Source organism: Sinocyclocheilus grahami, unplaced genomic scaffold (genome assembly GCF_001515645.1).
Source record: "Sinocyclocheilus grahami isolate Dianchi unplaced genomic scaffold, SAMN03320097.WGS_v1.1 scaffold122.1, whole genome shotgun sequence".
NCBI classification, from domain to species: domain Eukaryota; kingdom Metazoa; phylum Chordata; class Actinopteri; order Cypriniformes; family Cyprinidae; genus Sinocyclocheilus; species Sinocyclocheilus grahami.
The window spans coordinates 1,997,939-2,013,419 of NW_015505301.1; the positions used below are offsets into that span (position 1 = coordinate 1,997,939).

Sequence of the window (15,481 nt, forward strand, 5' to 3'; positions counted from 1 at the left end):
TGAATGCGGCCAAGTACAGGGTTATCCTGGACGAAAACTTTCTCCAGAGTGCTCAGGACCTCAGACTGGGCTGAAGGTTTACCTTCCAACAAGACAATGACCTTAAGCACACAGCTAAAATAACGAAGGAGTGGCTTCACAACAACTCTGTGACTGTTCTTGAATGGCCCAGCCAGAGCCCTGACTTAAACTCAATTGAGCATCTCTGGAGAGACCTAAAAATGGCTGTCCACCAATGTTTACCATCCAACCTGACAGAACTGGAGAGGCTCTGCAAGGAGGAATGGCAGAGGATTCCCAAATCCAGGTGTGAAAAACTTGTTGCGTCTTTCCCAAAAAGACTCATGGCTGTATTCGATCAAAAGGGTGCTTCTACTAAATACTGAGCAAAGGGTCTGAATATTTAGGACCATGTGATATTTCAGTTTTTCTTTTTTAATAAATCTGCAAAAATGTCAACAATTCTGTGTTTTTCTGTCAATATGGGGTGCTGTGTGTACATTAATGAGGAAAAAAAATGAACTTACATGATTTTAGCAAATGGCTGCAATATAACAAAGAGTGAAAAATTTAAGGGGGTCTGAATACTTTCCGTACCCACTGTACATAGACATATGTTATACATTATACCTTAAAATGTACCTGTCTTTTTTCCCAGGTGTGCCTTTGGTGTACGAGTCATTTAACTGGCGTCACGGTGTGTTTGTGGGTGCAGCCATGAGATCTGAATCCACAGCTGCTGCTGAACACAAAGGTACAAATTTTCATTTCTCCATATGGTAAACAGTACACAAAAGTGTACACTACTTTTAAGCACTTACTGACAAACTGAGCAAAAAGCTCATACTGATATTTACACATTATAATATATGGCTCATTTTCTTTAGGTAAAGTAATCATGCATGACCCCTTCGCCATGCGTCCTTTCTTCGGTTACAACTTCGGTGACTACTTGGCCCACTGGTTGAGTATGGAGACACGCAAGGGCCAGACCCAACTCCCCAAGATCTTCCACGTCAACTGGTTCAGGAAAGATCAGAAGACCGGCTCTTTCTTGTGGCCAGGGTTTGGAGAGAACGCCCGTGTCCTCGAGTGGATCTTCAAACGATGCGGCTGTACCAGTGAAGACGAGGCTGCCACCAAAAGCATTGTGGGATGGATTCCACAAAACGGTGCCATAAACACAGAAGGCCTAGGTGGAAATATCGATATGGGTGCCCTCTTTGACCTGCCCAAACCCTTCTGGCAGAAGGAAACACGGGAGCTTCGGACCTACCTCACCCAGCAGGTTGGAGCTGATCTGCCCGCACAAGTGGAAGGAGAGCTGAGGGCGCTGGAGGAGAGAGTAAGGGATTGAACAGACGCTACATTACATTGATGTTGAGCAGATGTGAAGAATAGGATGGGATGAGGTGGAGGTAACTGTTTTAATGTGACTGTTGCACTGCAGTGGATGCTGCACCTGAGAAACACAAAACCAAAAAGTTCACAAGATGCCATCAGTGTTATCAATACTTAGGTGCCTTATTTGATCTTACAGTAGAAGCTAAAAACTCTATTTAATGTTTATAAACTATGTCCCAAAATGCCTTTTAGATTATTTTACTAAAACAAGACCACATTATGAATTTAAACCACAGCATCTTCAAAATATATATATAGTTTAAGAGTACACTACCTAATATCTGTTGATTTTGAGCAAAGATATTAGACATGTCTTCAAGGAGAGCACCAATACGATCATTTTTTACTCGCCTAATGAAAGCTGAAGTTTTATTTCTAACGATTTTGCCTTTTATCAGTGGAATTTGATTGACATGAATCAGGTTGAGCTTGGGTTGAGCTTTCCGGACCAAAGAACACAGACAAGTCTCAGTCATTGAATGTGTGCATGTTTTTACATGAGCTAACTGAATAAATACAACTCTAAACCAAACTTTGTTATGTGCGTCACTCGGATGTCTTACATAACATCAGCTGTCATTCATAAACAAAGATTATACTGATACTGCAGTTATCTCTTTACTTCATACAATATGCCATAAATCTCACGATTACAACATCCATTCTGTTTTGAACAGGACATTATCACATAAGATTAAGTGTGAATGTAAACTTTACAAAATGTTTTGAATCTGAATATTAACCAATAATACAGTGAATATCAGAGCTGTGAGCATAGAAATGATGATGGAAAACATATCTCATACAATGGCATTTAATGTAATTTTTACTATTCCTGGGTGTATTCTTAAACTATTCAAATCTGCATTATTACAGTGACTGCATCTATAGGTATTTACTACCTATGGCAAATTCTACAGCACTCACCACAAAGAAACACTTTGTGCTTCTTTTTCTGTAGCTAGTGTGCTGCAAAACCCCCAGATGTACACTATGATGCAAAAAAAATCTACATTTACCTAGAGCAAAACTCCTACACAGCCAGCAATCATGGGTCCACCCTGTCCTGAAATACAAAATAATACAAGAGAGAATTTGAATTTAAATGTGTGTTTTGTGGTATTTCACATCATTAGATCAGTGGTTGTTAGCAACATACACAAATACTTAATAGGTCTGATTTAATGAAGAGACTTCCTGAGTTATATATGCATGATTGAAAATGAACAAGAGGGTGGCTAACCGCACACTGATCCACTCAAGACTGGAAAAGTCTACAAAAACATATTTTTTATTTTATGAATTGCATCGTGCAAAAAGTGCAAAGTGCATGTGAATTAAAAGCAGATGGACACGACCACGCAAGCAGACGTTTCAGCACATTGCTATCTATGTGCATGATACCATATATATATATATATATGGTATACTGTATATTATATATGCATGATACCATCACAAGATACATTTATAGAATGATTAACACAAAATACAAATATTAAAAGCAAAAGAATGTAATCATATTTTACAATTTTGTAATAATGCTATAAATGCAATTTTTTGTTTAAATGCTATAAAGAAAAAAATAGTCCTTGACAGTGACAGAAAATAACTTTTCCAATATAGATTTCCAGGGGCCCAAAACAGAGCTGTGCGTTAGATTGAACACAGCCTTTTAAATCAGGTGCTGGTTATGATGGCATTAAAATAATCGAAGAGTAATAATAATGCTAAGAGAAAAATCCCTCATTGTTCTCAATATTTAATACTCTCTGTTTACGGCTTGCAATATGTTTTTTTTCTTCTTTTTTTCGCTTCTTTATTACAAAATATTTGCCTGCATATTTTGAACCTCTATTAAAATTGAACACTTTTGAAAGTGTTAATAAAAACCTCAGAGTTCAACATTTAACCTGCATGGAGTTAGTCTGACATCTTTTATGAATGTTAATCTAACTCTTCAGAGTAAAATATCACTACCTTAAATTTAAATAACTAACAATGTTCATTTGATAACTCCTAAAAACATTACTCTTAACATAAGTCTTGATTTTACATTTAATTTTTGTACATTGTAAACATTGTAAATCTTTTTCCCTGCACCAAAACGACTTCACACTGAAGGCTTTCAATACATGTAACAACATGTTCTTACAACAATTAAAACATCATACAGTCAAAGCAAAACACCACAAACTACATATACTCTGAATGTTATAAGTTGATAATGCTTACATTAATCAGCTTAAACAACAGCATCATTACTCTCTTATTCAACTCTGAATGCATGTTAATGCTCACTGAACAAAGCCTTTGCTAATGGTGTTTGGACATCCTTGGAGAGTGTTAGTCTCATTCTTTTTTCAGTTTTCAGGCAAGCAAGATTTCCACTCCCACTTGCAGCATCACAAAAGTGCTCCTGTAAAATTTTTAAAACAGGACCATTTCACATCCCTATATCAAAACTATTAACACGTGAAATGTCTAAGAGTCAAGTATTAACAAACAAACAAACAAAACTACTTAATTACATATTTCTTTATTATATTTAAATGTTATATGATTTTAATATAAATCCACTTTACATTTGTTTGTTTGTGTGTGTGTGTATTCTTTTAATTCTTTTTGTATAAAATGAATTTACTTATATTGTTATATATACTTATATTTTATATACATTATATGTATATAATGTATAATATACACATATGCAGATGTTTGTCAAGTATCAGTTTCGAACAAGAATAGTTCATCCAAAACTGAAAACACTGTCATCATTTATTTACCCTCATGTTGTTTCAGTATGACCATCTGTCTTCTGAGGAACACAAAAAATATATATTTTTAATAATCCGAAGAAGAGCCTTCATACATGGTGTCTGTGGAACAACATGAGTATAAGTAAATGACAATTCAGGTGAACAATCTGTTTAAGGAAAACGTTTAATTCACTGTAAATAAATATTTTGTAAAAAAAAACATCTTACTGGAAAATAGTCTTTTAATGACAGAAATGGTCATAATTCCAAGTGCATGATCTCTGCATGTATGGGACAGCACATAAACGACATAAACGACATTTGACAAATTACACATTTTTTTAGAAAGAACATTAAGTATGACAATCAATAATCTTAAACATGGAATTGTGGCTTTACCCATGTCTCTCTGTTATGTGTCCTATAGCAATGTTAACATGAGCTCTTTTCATCGCACATGACATTGGTGTCTTTACACTCTTCAAGCACATCATCTCCTTTTGATTTTTCTGTTAAAGCAGCACTATGTAACTTTTTCTGTGTTCAAAATTTGCTAAATGTATATAATGAGCAAGTACGATGCGTTTTTGTCTTATTCCGAATCACTACGGTACACTTATAATCAGTGTTGAGGGTAATATATTACAAGTACCGCAAGTTACGTAATCAGATTACTTTTTTCAAGTAACTAGTAAAGTAACGCATTACTTTTTAATTTACAAGAGAATATCTGAGTTACTTTTTCAGATAAGTAACGCAAGTTACTTTTTTTTTCCAATTTAACAAAAACACAGATTCAGGTCCCCATGTTGAGAGAAGTCAGAAGATTTTTCTGTAGTTCAAAATAAATATGAATATGCATTAATTCATCTCACTCACAAAAACACAGATTCAGTATTCCTCAAAATGAATAAAAATAATGCAACTCCGAATATGACGCAAACCTGCAATAATTAAATGTTAAACAACACAAATATCCTTTATGTATTTAATCCCATTCTGTTAACCAATGTCTTTGCTTCTGACCTTTGATGATCCAGTTCAACCATACTAAGCAAAAATTACTCTAGACAAACATTTATGTCTTTTTTTATTACTGAAGTGTGTTGAAATGTCTTCTTCTGCATTCTACTGTACAGACGTAAATGTACTTTCCCTTCAGCCTGAGGCTTATTCATTTCACTTTTGGTGTGAAAAGGCTTTTATATTTGCCAAAAATAGAACTTTTTTATTTTAAAAACAAACAAGCAAGCCCTGTCCAGATTTAAAAAGTAACGCAAAAGTAACGTAACGCATTACTTTCCATAAAAAGTAACTAAGTACCATAATAAGTTACTTTTTATGGAGTAACGCAATATTGTAATGCATTACTTTTAAAAGTAACTTTCCCCAACACTGCTTATAATAAGTACTTATATTTGGACTATTGTAGCCTGGTCGGGTCGTCACCAGTTCTGTTTATTAACCGCTAGAGCACCAAAAGTTACATAGTGCTGCTTTAAGCCAGCATCAACCATCTGTAACAATAGTACAGGAATAGTTCAATCAAAAATGTAATTCCAAACCCATACTACTCAGTTTTGCTGAACACAAAACACACTTTAATGCTTAAAAAAAAGATAAAAAATGATGAGAAAAAAATGTGTGTCAAAATCACTTTGGATGATTAACAATTTAACTCACTCAGTAGAGTTTGAGTATATTGAAAAACGTTCTTTTCAAATTAATTAAATGAATCCAGCACTCAAATCCAATTCGAGCGACTCATATCAACATCATCAAAACTCACCATTCATTCTTAATGAAATTATGATATTTGGTCACAATACACACAAGAACCAATGACTGATATTGCCATTTTAGATTTTGGCAGTTTACATTTGTCTGATTTGACAATATGATGTTGCAAAATGCACATTATAAATTAGGCAAAATATTTACATTTGGTGTTTCTCTGTTAAAGGGAAAGAAATGGGGAGGGGGGGGGGGGGTTTGAGGAATGTTTTTTTATGTACACACGTCCTTGTAAATTCAATCAAACATTAATTCCGCAAATTAAAGAACACGTACGTCTGCAAGATGTCTGTTAAACATCTCTTGATCTGGAAAGCATCTGCTGTGTACAAATGTGGCGAGTGTTAAATGAAGCTTCAGTCACAAAGCGGATTGCAGAGTGGTAAATAACCACTTTATGAAGGAGAAGAGTTTTTGAAGCAGACCTGTAAACTACATCACCATAATCCAAAATATGAAGCACTGTCGTTTCAACCAAAAGCTGTTTTGAAGAATGTGTAAAAGAAGATTTGTTACGATAAAGAAAACCAATACAAGTTTTAAGTACATTTATGTGAGTTTCAAATGACAATTTGCTATCGAGCCAGATACCAAGATATTTGTAGCTTTTAACAAAATCGATCTCAGAGCCATCCAATGAAAAAATGTTAGGAATTTTAGAAATAATCTAAACTCAGTAATACAATAAAATGAGAGCGGTGAGCATAGAAAAGATGATGGAAAACATAACAACTTATATAATGGCATTTAATGTAATTTGAGATATTCCTGAGTGTATACTGAAGCAATTCAAATCTACATTATAGCACTGACCACATCTATACATCTTTGGCTACTATGGCAATATCTATAGCGCTCACCACACAGAGACTCTTGTGCTTATTTTGTGCTGCAAAACCCCCAGATGTAAGCTATGATGAAATTGAAGAAAGGCTACCCTTACCAAAAAGTAGTATACTTCAAGTTTATTTTAGTAAGTATACTTAAGTAAAGTTCAAGTATATTTTTAAGTATACTTTATGTAGTAAGTATACAAATATCAGTGTACTAGTAGTATACTTGTAAGTGTACTATTTCAATACTCCTTGGGACTAAATTGGCCCACTTTCTAGTATATAAAAGTATACTTTTAAGTATACTTTAAGTATAACAGTCAATAAAATGAGAGCGGTGAGCATAGAAAAGATGATGGAAAACAAAACAACTTATATAATGGCATTTAATGTAATTTGAGATATTCCTGAGTGTATACTGAAGCAATTCAAATCTACATTATAGCACTGACCACATCTATACATCTTTAGGCTACTATGGCAATATCTATAGCGCTCACCACACAGAGACTCTTGTGCTTATTTTGTGCTGCAAAACCCCCAGATGTAAGCTATGATGAAATTGAAGAAAAGCTACCCTTACCAAAAAGAAGTATAATTCAAGTTTATTTTAGTAAGTATACTTAAGTAAAGTTCAAGTATATTTTTAAGTATACTTTATGTAGTAAGTATACAAATATCAGTGTACTAGTAGTATACTTGTAAGTGTACTATTTCAATACTCCTTGGGACTAAATTGGCCCACTTTCTAGTATATAAAAGTATACTTTTAAGTATACTTTAAGTATAACAGTAGTAAACTTTGAGTACACAACTAGTTTACATCAAAATGTTTAGTTTGTACTGCAACTATACTAAAAGTGAACTTATAGGTATACTGATAGTTTACTAATTAAATACTCGTGGTAGCATTTTTAGTACACTTTACTAAAAACAGGGTATCTGCTTGTAAACAAAAACATTTTATTCTAGCTTCATACATTCTTTTTTTAAGCACTTGAATGTGGCTACGTTTCATAAATAAAAAATAAAGAAACAAACAACATTTTGAACAAAAAGCTGAAAAAAAGACTATGAATTGGATTCAGAACGATAATCAAAACGTAGATAGAGTCGATCAACACCCCAAAGCTTGACAGTCATTATTACCTCTTCATTGGTCGACATTTGAGTCCATAATGTTACACAGTTTTGATGCTGTTTTATGTCTGATGATCGTGTTAGAATACATGTGGAAGCATCTGTTGTTTCGGTTTCTTTTTCACTTGTGTTTTTTGGAAATTCTGTACAGAAGATGTGTACTAGCACCCCCTACAGTATAACAATGAAAACACGGATTCTAGCACAATTATAGCTAAAATAGATTTAGACTTAAGTATAAGTCAAGTATACTTAAATGTCATTTTAAGTATATTTCTGAGAAGTACATAAAGCCCATTTCTGAGAAGTACATAAAAAGTAGACTAAAAGTATACTTTCCTATTTTTAGTTTAAAAGAAGTATACTAATAGCACACTTGAATAAACGTCTTTTTCGTAAGGGTATATTTACCACATACTAAAACAAGCGCAAAAAAGAACAGTTAGCAAATCCTCCCACAGCGCCAACACTCATGGGTCCACCCTGTCCTGAAATACAATCAAATAATACAAGAGTGAATTTGAATTTAAATGTGAGTTTTGTGGTATTTCACATAATCAGTCATTGATTGTTAATGTCGATGAAGAGAGCTGCAGCACAGATTTGACAAGGTCTGAATCTGTGAAGAGAGTTACAGGCTACATACCAGATACATTTATAAAAAAAAGTTACCACACAATACAAATATTAAAGGCAAAAATATGTATTAGTATGTTTACTTTATTGAAACAAAAATCAAACATGCCATCGTTCCACTATAAACAGTCTTTGACAGTAAACACCAGAATTGCCTTTTGGCACAAAATAGATCTGTGCATTATAAGAGTGCAGCCTATTAGATCTGCTGTCTATGAAGACATTAATAAAAAATCAAGGGTAATAATGCTAAAAGAAAAAAAAACTGCTCTTTATCCCCGAAAATGTGTTGTGTGTAATGTTTATTTGTTCTTCTTTATTACTGACTTGCTTGTGTTTTGAAGCTCTATTTAGTTAAAAATGAATGTTTTTGAAAGTTATGTGTCAAGAATAATTTTCTGTTATTGTGTGTAAAAATAGCTATTTAAATGAGGTGATAAAGCTCACTTAAAGGATTAGTTCACTTCCAGAATAAAAATTCTGTCATCATTTACTCACCTTCCACTTGCTCCAAATCTGTATGAGTTTCTTTTTTCTGTTGAAAACAAAAGAAGACATTTTGAAAAATGTTGGTATTCGAACAGTTGATGAGCACCATTGACTTCCATTGTAGGAAAAAAAATACTATGGAAGTCATTGGTGCTCATCAACTGTTTTTTTTTTCAAAATGTCTCATACAGATTTGGAACAAGTGGATGGTGAGTAAATGACAGAATTTTTTTTCTGGAAGTGAACTAATCAGTCAGTTATGCCTATGACCATATATTAGTATATTAGATCTGTGAAACAGCGTCTCTTGGACATGGCGACAACACACTACTGATGCAACTCAACAAGAACTTGTCTCCTCTTATTTTATTCATTCGTTTGTTTAACTTTGCAGATCTTTTTCATGTACATTAAACACCAAAGGAAGCTGAAAATGTAAAAAAAAAAAAACACACACAAAGAGACCACTTTAATATTTTATATACATAAATATTTACATCTTATATTAAGTAACCAGCATGTAGATGATCAATATATTTAAGAGCATTTAATATTATTCTAGTTATATTCCTTGGAGCTGCTGGAGTATATAATATTATTTCATTATTTACAGTATAGACAATGTTACACCAGTCGAAAGAGATGTTATATTGGTATTTGTGAAAACCGGTTACTGTCCATGGCCCCTGCACAAGAGCAAGATTTAACATGAGCAAAAATCACTTTTTCTGAACTTGAGCATAAAGTTTGTCGATTTGCTGAGCATTGATTTGTCTCTTTCTCTCTATCACTTGAAGCTCAGCATACTCTGTCTCTGGGCCATTGTTTGAGTGTTCCTTTGTCTTGTGGCCCTCCTGGAGTTTGGAGAAGTCAATTTCACCATAGTGGAGATCATCAGTTTCTTTCTTCTCTCCATTCTTGCTGAGCACAGTGGCATTGTTTGCATAGATATCCATCGTGTCTCTGTTTTTATCCACAGCCTGAGTGGGAGAAATGTTAAAATGATTGCTTTCAAATCACTTTCCTTCTGCTTTAAAAGAAGCGTTGTTTGAGGAGATCATACAGTGAGTGACATGAATTAGTCTTTAGAAGATTAGCGGAAAACTATTTACTTTTATACAAACAATTTACAATTTACAACAATGTTCAGTATGACTGTTCACTCTTAAAAATAAAAGTGCTTCAAAAGGTTCTTCAAGCGATGCCATAGAAGAACCATTTTTGGTTCCACGAAGAACCATTCAGTCAAAGGTTCTTTAAAGAACCATCTCTTACTTACCTTTTTATAATCTGAAGAACCTTCTTTCGCCACAAAGAACCTTTTGTGAAACAGCAAGGTTCTTCAGATGTTAAAGGTTCTTTATGGAACCATTTAGACAAAAAGGTTCTTCTATGGCATCGTGAAGCACTTTTATTTTTAAGAGTGTTGCTGTCTTTTCTCAGTCGACATATACACAGATCCATTCAGGAACAATTTTTATTTTTGTAATGATTATGTCACTGAATCATTCACTCAATTGAATGGTTCAAAAACACTGGAATCAAACAGCTATGGTTTGAGACACAGACGTGCAACAGTCAGTTCTGCTGTGACTTTATTTGGAACAATTTTTGATGTTGTGGACAAAACAACTGGCAATATTTAACTTAAAATTTAAGTTACTCAATGTTACTTTGTACCTGATCACTTCCTATGACACGGGCCTGTCTTGAAGCCTTTGTTCTGTTGAGAAAAAAAAAGAAAACAATTAAAAAAGTAAATTTAAAAAGAAAAATCATTCATAAATTATATGCACATGTAATTAATAAATACAACATTACAGACATGAGCTACATTCCTGTTATTATATATTTACCTCATACAGTAGAAAAATACTGCAGACAACAGAACAAAAGTCAAAAGTCCTCCTGTACAGCCATATATCACCAGATGAGAGAGTCCACTCTGTTCTAAATTACAAAAGCAAAAGTTAAAATTCATAAATCCATGATACATCTGAACATACAAAACAGTGCTTCATTTACCTTCGGCCTCTTCTGATGACTGTTTTCCATGTTTATTTTGTGCAATGCAAAAGTATGATCCTGTTTGAATCTGAGTTCCGGTTAAATTAATCTTCTTTCCCCAAGCTATAGGCGTCTCCTCTCCATGTTTGTACCAGGTGTAGTTCAAGTCATTTGATGGACTGGCGTGGCTCTCGCAGGTCAAAGTCACAGTAGTGCCAACAGAAGTAATGATGACGCGAGTTTCTTTTGGAGGAACTTTAAGAAAAACACAAGCACATATACGGGGTTAACAATTGATACCTTTTCATTTCATCACATCAAGGATCATGAGAAACACAAAAGTACTTTAAATCTCTTACACAGGACTTGTAGCATTACAGTGCTCTCCACAGTTGAGGCATCAGATGTATTTCTTGGATACGTAGCAGTGCAGGTGATGCTCTTTCTGTGATCTTTGTATGAAGCTTTGAAGGTCATGTATGAAAACACTGACTGGGTTTTATCAGGTTTCTCCTGTAACTGTGTTGTAATGTGAGCAGATTCAGAGATGTTAGACCAGGATATTGTAGGAGGTTGTTTGGGGCAGGGGGCTTCAGCAGAGCAGCTCAGAGTGACTGTAGTTTCCTCCTTCACTGTGAGATCATTGGGTTTAAGTTCAGGAGGTTGTGGTGAATCTACAGGGTAAATGGCGGCAGACAGCATTACGGAAAACATGCAATGCAAATGTAAGAAGGTCAGGGTTTCACACTTGGGGTGAGGTTTAGCACATTTGCACTTATAGATTTGTATCTTTTATATTACAAATTGTCATTCATCTTTGTACTTTGGAGTGTGGATGGTCTGGGATGACATTTACCTTTGACATTGATCCTCACAGTCTTGCTTGAAACATCTTTACTGGGGTTAAATGTTGCTTTGAACACATCTGGCTCCATTTCCAGTCTGAAGTAATAGCTGTCTGAATGATTCATCATGATGTTATAGAAGACAGTTGTGCAGTTCCTCTCAGTGAGATCTCCAGTCATCTGTATGTCACTGAATCCTCTAATGATGTTTTTACTGCTGTTAAACGCTATTAAACTATCTTTGTCTGCAAACTGCGATTTGTTTTTTAGCCAGATCCCATTAATCGATGTTGCATTCTTACGTTTGTCCTCAAAATTGGAGATGTTGAATGTGCAAGGAATCTGCACACAAGAGCCTGTTAGAGCTGTTACTGTCTGGGGCATCACAGCAGAGTAGATATTATCAGCTGGAACATAAAAACGCATTAGCCATGCTAGAGACATGAAGAAATGAGCATCTGGTTTTTAATTCCTATTAACCCTAGTGAAAAAAAATTGTATACTTAAGCACAATTTTTAGTATAACTTAATGTATTTGTGGTGCACTATAAATACTTAAAGTCTGTTAAATTGGAACAACTAATGTTGTACTAAATGCATTTTAGTTGTGCCAAAGCTGTGCTCAAGTACAACTAAAGTTGTTATAAATATACTTGTTTGTGCTAAAGTGGAACTATTTTCAGTATACTTAAGTACACTTTAAAGATCCCTTCTTGTATTTAAGTTTTGAAATGCAGAATTCACTCAGCATAAACTTCAAATGGATTTTGCTGACATCAGCTGGAACATAAAAACGCATTAGCCATGCTAGAGACATGAAGAAATTAGCATTTGGTTTTTAATTCCTATTAACCCTAGTGAAAAAAAATTTGTATACTTAAGCACAATTTTTAGTATAACTTAATGTATTTGTGGTGCACTATAAATACTTAAAGTCTGTTAAATTGGAACAACTAATGTTGTACTAAATGCATTTTAGTTGTGCCAAAGCTGTGCTCAAGTACAACTAAAGTTGTTATAAATATACTTGTTTGTGCTAAAGTGGAACTATTTTCAGTATACTTAAGTACACTTTAAAGATCCCTTCTTGTATTTAAGTTTTGAAATGCAGAATTCACTCAGCATAAACTTCAAATGGATTTTGCTGACATTACAATTACACTTTAAGAGTGTTAAACGTGCATTAATATTATACTACTAATAACAAACGGAGGTCATATATCCTTTACTTTTAGTAACTTTAAAACGCACTGCAATGGCATTCAAAGTAAACGTGTAGTGTGCTAATAACATTATTATTGTGTGCTTTTAATGCAAATAATGAATATTTATAAATTATGGCACAGCTTTACAATTCGTCTTTTACTAACACTCCCAGCACACCAGCTAACTCATTCACCCGGAGAACATCAGTGACACACTGGGGACAGACATTTGAACAATGAATGTAGGAAACACTACAGACTGGATTCGAATTCTGGTCACAAGCGCACTTGCTTAATTAGATGCGCTACCAAAGCTTGAGTTACTTAAGTGTTAAGTGTTACACGGTTAAGTGTTCATTTTATACTGTACTACTAAGTACTACTACAAGTAAACAGACATTTTCCACCGATGAAAGCACAAATTATATGGATTTAAAGACCATCCGTAACATTTCTCTGCCCGTTGTCTCTGCGCGCTTCAACTCTCAATGCACTACACAAGTGTTTCTAATGTAAAACGCAAAGAAAGGATTTGGCGGTCTTGAAGTAGGCCTACGCTGCGGATTTAAATCCATTTTACATTGTTACTTTTCATGCAGTTAACATCTCTGAAGTTTGTGTAATTTTAAGGACTGGTCAGGATAATTTTTAATAATTTGTTTAGTAATTCATAATATTTCATAATACAGTCCACATTTCAAAGTGCAATGTTGCCGTTGTCTGTACGGGACATTAAAGTGAAAAAAAGTGTGTTGGTACAGGTGCATTGGAGGAATATACTATAATAAACCCTCTGATCAAGTAGGCTTCGTGAATGTCTTTCACCATTTCAAACTAACTAGCTGTATGTTGTTTACATCTTTACTTTTGTAACTACTTTCTGTATGTAAAGCTGCTTTGCAACCATGCAAAATAGTGAAAATAGTGAAGTGGGGTTAAATTATTAAAAAAAGGTAACGGTCATAATTATTTTAAAAAAAGAAAGTACTGCATGATTATGAATTATTATTATTATTTGCAACTCAAAACATTAATTTTTATCCATACTATTTTTATACTCAACAAGTAGAGCTCAAATACAGTGTATCATAACAGGTCAACAGAGGATTCAATAAAAATAAACTGCTGAAGTATTACTTCAATATTTAACAAATAAAATTGTTTTATTTGCAGATTGCTCATTTGCGCTATAGGCAAAAGTTGCGTTTGGAAATTCTGCCCTTACAGCACCTATAGAAACATACTAGATGTTTCTCTCATTTTCTTTGATTTGCCCAAAAAGAAAGTCTCATTAAAAAAAATGACACAGCATCATCTTAAAATAATTTCATTATTCTCAGATTTGAAATACATGGTGAGACTTGTGTCTTTAGCTGGAATGAGTTTCTAAACTAAAGGTTTTTTCAGAAAAATGTGCTAAGTGTGCAACACAGATTCCCAATAGTGTGCACTCTAGTCTAGCGAGTTCAGATGTTTAGCAAAAGTACAGCAAAACTGATTGTTGGTGAATTTCACAGCTTGTTTTTTTGTGTGCTCAGAGAACACCATTATGAAAATCACTTTTTTCAAACATGTTGTAGATGGAATTAAGAACCCAGCCAGTGTACTTTCTTAAGGATGAATATATATTTCATCCTTCCCCAAATGCATTTGTAAAAAGTATAGTATTTTACTAATTAATTTGTAGTGCACTAAGTTTGTGCTAGATGAAAGCATGAAATAACTACATTTAGAGTGTATTTTCAGTTCGTATAGACATGTCAATCTATTTTAGTATACTTATCATGAAATAAATATATTTTAAATACAATTAAGTATATTTATTTTTCACTAGGGAATACACATTATAATCATACTCATCCTTATTTATAATGATGACAAAGATTGACCAACCTGAGTGAGTATGCACTAACACAGAGCTGATGAAAATAAAGGATGTTATCTGGTTTTAGACTGTGTGTCAATCCAAGCCACAGGATTATAATTAACGTGCTATTTAAATCATGGCTATGGGAACAATGCTGGATACAAACAAGTTATGGAAGCGTCATGTTATTCAAGATGGAAAGAAAAGCATCAATAAGTAACTGACTATTAAATAGCTGGTTTCAACCTCATGATAAACATATGAGTTTGTGTAAGAGGTTAAATTGCCGTCACACAACAGCCAGCAGGGTTTCCCAGTTTTTCAGTCAAGCCGTTTAAATGTATGAACAGCAATGTTGATCTAACAATATATGAAGCATTATAAATAATATTTTCAAACATTCATTAAAAGTATTACAAAGTTGCCATTGTTTGGGCAGGAAAAAATATATGTGGGTTCTTTTTTAAATGTGGTGCAGGTGTGTTGAATATAAATGCATATA

At 33.9% G+C, this 15,481-nt stretch overlaps 2 protein-coding genes across 2 annotated transcripts; one reads left to right on the top strand and one right to left on the bottom strand.

The window, feature by feature from the left end:
* The first annotated feature begins 632 nt into the window (after positions 1-632).
* On the top strand, positions 633-1,936 carry LOC107589939 (phosphoenolpyruvate carboxykinase [GTP], mitochondrial-like). The gene is made up of 2 exons (XM_016278517.1): positions 633-754; positions 888-1,936. The coding sequence occupies exons 1-2, from the start codon at positions 637-639 to the stop codon at positions 1,355-1,357; spliced, it is 588 nt and encodes a 195-aa protein (XP_016134003.1). The 5' UTR covers positions 633-636; the 3' UTR covers positions 1,358-1,936.
* Positions 1,937-9,639: 7,703 nt separating this feature from the next.
* LOC107589938 (B-cell receptor CD22-like) lies at positions 9,640-15,055 on the bottom strand. The gene is made up of 7 exons (XM_016278516.1): positions 15,006-15,055; positions 11,919-12,314; positions 11,422-11,736; positions 11,081-11,317; positions 10,912-11,005; positions 10,736-10,778; positions 9,640-10,035 (listed from the first exon to the last, which is right to left on the bottom strand). The coding sequence occupies exons 2-7, from the start codon at positions 12,289-12,291 to the stop codon at positions 9,775-9,777; spliced, it is 1,323 nt and encodes a 440-aa protein (XP_016134002.1). The 5' UTR covers positions 12,292-12,314; positions 15,006-15,055; the 3' UTR covers positions 9,640-9,774.
* Positions 15,056-15,481: the final 426 nt, after the last annotated feature.

Coding starts and splice junctions, on each gene's coding strand:
- LOC107589939 (XM_016278517.1), top strand. CDS start 637: ATGTACCTGTCTTTTTTCCCAGGTGTGCCTTTGGTGTACGAGTCATTT. Junction 755..887: donor AGCTGCTGCTGAACACAAAG/GTACAAATTTTC, acceptor CATTTTCTTTAG/GTAAAGTAATCATGCATGAC.
- LOC107589938 (XM_016278516.1), bottom strand. CDS start 12,291: ATGCCCCAGACAGTAACAGCTCTAACAGGCTCTTGTGTGCAGATTCCT. Junction 11,318..11,421: donor TGTAATGCTACAAGTCCTGT/GTAAGAGATTTA, acceptor TTTTTCTTAAAG/TTCCTCCAAAAGAAACTCGC. Junction 11,006..11,080: donor GTCATCAGAAGAGGCCGAAG/GTAAATGAAGCA, acceptor TTTGTAATTTAG/AACAGAGTGGACTCTCTCAT.